The 3,373-nt window shown below is 31.3% G+C and overlaps 1 protein-coding gene across 1 annotated transcript in view; it reads right to left on the bottom strand.

The window, feature by feature from the left end:
- Positions 1-3,373, bottom strand: part of RDX (radixin) — a 58,151-nt gene that overhangs the window by 29,179 nt on the left and 25,599 nt on the right. Inside the window, exons 6-7 of the mRNA XM_011365420.2 lie at positions 1,853-1,936; positions 1,502-1,648 (exon numbers count right to left, since the gene is read on the bottom strand). Of these exons, the coding sequence (XP_011363722.1) occupies positions 1,502-1,648; positions 1,853-1,936 (231 nt within the window). The remainder of the gene's footprint in view (positions 1-1,501; positions 1,649-1,852; positions 1,937-3,373) is intronic.

Raw genomic sequence — 3,373 nt, 5'->3', positions numbered from 1 at the left:
AATGTGTCACTGCTATCCAATAACAAGAATATGAAATAACTGTGACACCTATGTTGGCCAAAAGGCATCTTTTAGTCAGTGTTCTGATAATGGAGGATGAGTCTCTACCTATTTATAGTCCTTCTAATTCTTAAGCAGCCTAGGAACCGCAGCACAGCAAAGAATTTTTCCTACCAAAAAAAAAAAAACGTTCTTTACTCCATATGCGGGCATTATACTGCCCTCTAATGGCCACCGAAACAAGTCAAATTACCTACTTAAACGGGGCCAATTTATCTGAATGACCAGAGTTCCAGATTTTCAAAGTGTAATATAACGCATAACATACTGTTGACAGAATTTTTAATGTAATATTATACTATATTTACATGCTACTTTGAAAAATCCTACAGCAATTTTCTCATATTATTCTCAAAACAATCTTGTGAGGTGAGCCTGGCTTACATGTATTTTCAAGTTAATAACCTGACCAGGGTTGCAAAGTTAAACAGTAGCAAAGCCAGTAAAAGAACTTAACTAATTTTTTAAAATTGCACCTCATTCTGATTTTTAAAAAATTATGAGGAATATAGGCAATAGGTGAATATATTCTCTTTATAAAGAAATTGCACCATTACAGATAAGAACAACCCCCAATCCCAGTCCCTCCCACCTGAGCTAACCACCCCACTCTTTCATAGTCCGTGTTTATCTGCTCTGTATCTATGAGTTCTCAAACAGAAAACTAATTCAATATAATGAAAGAACATATCACCACCTCAGCTCCACCTCAGATCAGGCATTAGATTCTCATAGCAGAAAAGGTTGGTGCCAAAAAGGTTGGGGACCGTTGCCTTAGGATAACGTGTTACTGGCACAGACTTGGATGCTTATGTAAAATGGTAAATAAATTAAAGAAAGGTATAAAGCAATCCTATCATTCCTGAAAAATGCTATACAAGCCTAGTGTATTTTATGTTAATATAAATATTAATACTTAGTCAATTTCAAAATAAAATTATACTATGCTAACACAAGGATATTCTACTTTATTAATGTCCAAAAATATCAAAACAATTCCTATAAGAAATGTTCAGAAAAATGAAACAATAAATCATCTATCAATTAACTTCATTGTCTCATTGCTCCTGATTTTTTTATATACATTAATTTCAATTTCAACCTGTATTCTAGGCATAACATTTAAAGAATTACTTTTCACCTACTGAAAGTACAAATTTTAAGTTGCTAGACGTAAGTCACAAGAAATCAGATCAAAATGCACACTTCAAATAAAAGTGAATCCTCCCATTTGATAAATATACTGAGACGTAAAACTCTGAAACTCCAAGATGTTCAGAAAATGAAAATATATTTAAAAGCCTATGTGGCATTAACTAATCTTTTCATTTGAGGGGAAAATAAAGCAGTAAGGCTAATCAAGACAAAAAAGAACTTTTTTAGAACACAAGATTAAAGCCATATAATCCACTGATTGATGAATAGTTCACTATTTACTTACTTGTCATCATGCTCATAAATATTCAGACCCAAAGCATCAACACCTAGCCACAATTCAGTTCCTTTTTTATTTTTTATTTCAAAATAGTTGACTCCATACATTTCTAGATCTTGTGCAATCTTCAGGTATTCCATCATAGAATCTTCCCTGTTGAAATAAGCTTATTATAATATATTTAGGAGTATCTAATACCAAACAAACTACAAAAATACTTTGGATTAAAATTTAGTGCTTTATATTTATTCATATAAGTCATGATCTTTTGGGAATAATATGATATAGTAATAAGTGTTTTGAAATAAAAACACTTTAATTCGAGGAAAAACACTAAGAAAATAGCCATCCGAATACCTTAGCATTCCTCTATGTTCTTCATGCCAGTTCTGTATTCTTTCTTCCCACTGTTCTTTTGTCAGTTTGTGTTGTTCTAAAACACTACAAGGAAAAAAAAAATCTATGAAAAAGCCTCTATGATTGAAAATCAATATTCTTTCAAACGTCTATAATCACACCTTGACAGTGGTAGCTGTCATACACATCTATACATGATAAAATTGTACAGAACTAATAAATACGCACAAATCACTGCATATAAAACTGATGAAATTTGAATAAGGTAGGTGGGGTGTATCAATGATAACATCTTGTATAACTTTAATATAACATTTTGATTGTTATATTACATTAAAGTTATACAAGATGTTATCATAAGGGAGGGCTGGGAAAAGGATACACGGGATCTCAGTTTTTACAACTGTATGTAGAACCTATAATTATCTCAAAATAACAAGTTTCTAGGATCCTGAAATTATTTTAAAGAACACGTTTTAAAGTTATTATACAGATAGTTTATGATAATTCAAATGTTTCAAATGAATAAAATATTGGACAAAAAAGAAAAATTATTTTCTCATTATTAGAAAAATTAGAAAACAGAAAGTCAGAATTCTTGGGCCCTAATTCTTTTACTCTGTTTACTTTCTTTCCTGCAAAATTTAATTGTTATTTTCTATAGGTAATACTTTATATAAAAGTATACAAGTGAAAAGTCATACTTTTTCTTACTACCCCATGCCCTCCAAATAACATTAGTTTCTTTTGTATCCTTCCAGTGTCACTTATGCAAGTAAATGTAAGCAAACATGAATTATTTTCTACTAATATTTTAACACCAAATCAGCAAATCCAACATGCATATAATTTACCTACTATGTAAACTATAGAGTATGTATTTCTATTCTCTTTGGGTCATATAATGATAATTATTTATCTTTCTTTATTCGTGAATCCTCTGATCCTACTTTACTGATAGCAAAAGCTGTGATGTGAAAATATTATTTTGCTATACAAGATTTTTACATGAAACCCAGAGATTTCTTGGCAGTATAAAGGAATAATAGGATGCAATCTTCCCTGAGGTAAGTTACTCACTATTGAGTGGATTCTTTGATGGGATCTCAAACCATTATGTTCTTACTACGAACTGCTCCTTTCTCTATTAAGCTCTTGCTTTTGGGGAGAAGAGTTTACCTTAAGAAACACTTAAGTTTCCACATTTTTCTTGTCTTTATACTCTTTCTCTTGCTGTCTGGCCTCTGTGCTTACCAAAAGGAATACAATCAGCCCTGAGGGCACAATTAGTTGAATCAATTGCTGTTATCAGAATGTTTACTAAATCTAAAGGTATGGATTTCTTAAATTGGATGCCACTAAGATTTATGTTATAGCTTTTTATATCTTCCATTTCAAATCTCATTTGTTTGCATTTTGCATAATGCACTTGTATTATTAATCTGCATAACTGATTTGCTGGTATCTAAAACTTCCTCTCTTTCTTCTGTCCAGAACACAGGAGCCCTTCTTCATGCCTAA

Source organism: Pteropus vampyrus, unplaced genomic scaffold (assembly GCF_000151845.1).
Source record: "Pteropus vampyrus isolate Shadow unplaced genomic scaffold, Pvam_2.0 Scaffold110, whole genome shotgun sequence".
NCBI classification, from domain to species: Eukaryota; Metazoa; Chordata; class Mammalia; order Chiroptera; family Pteropodidae; genus Pteropus; species Pteropus vampyrus.
The sequence above is the reverse complement of the archived record's forward strand: the minus strand, read 5'-3'. Positions and strand labels throughout refer to the sequence as shown.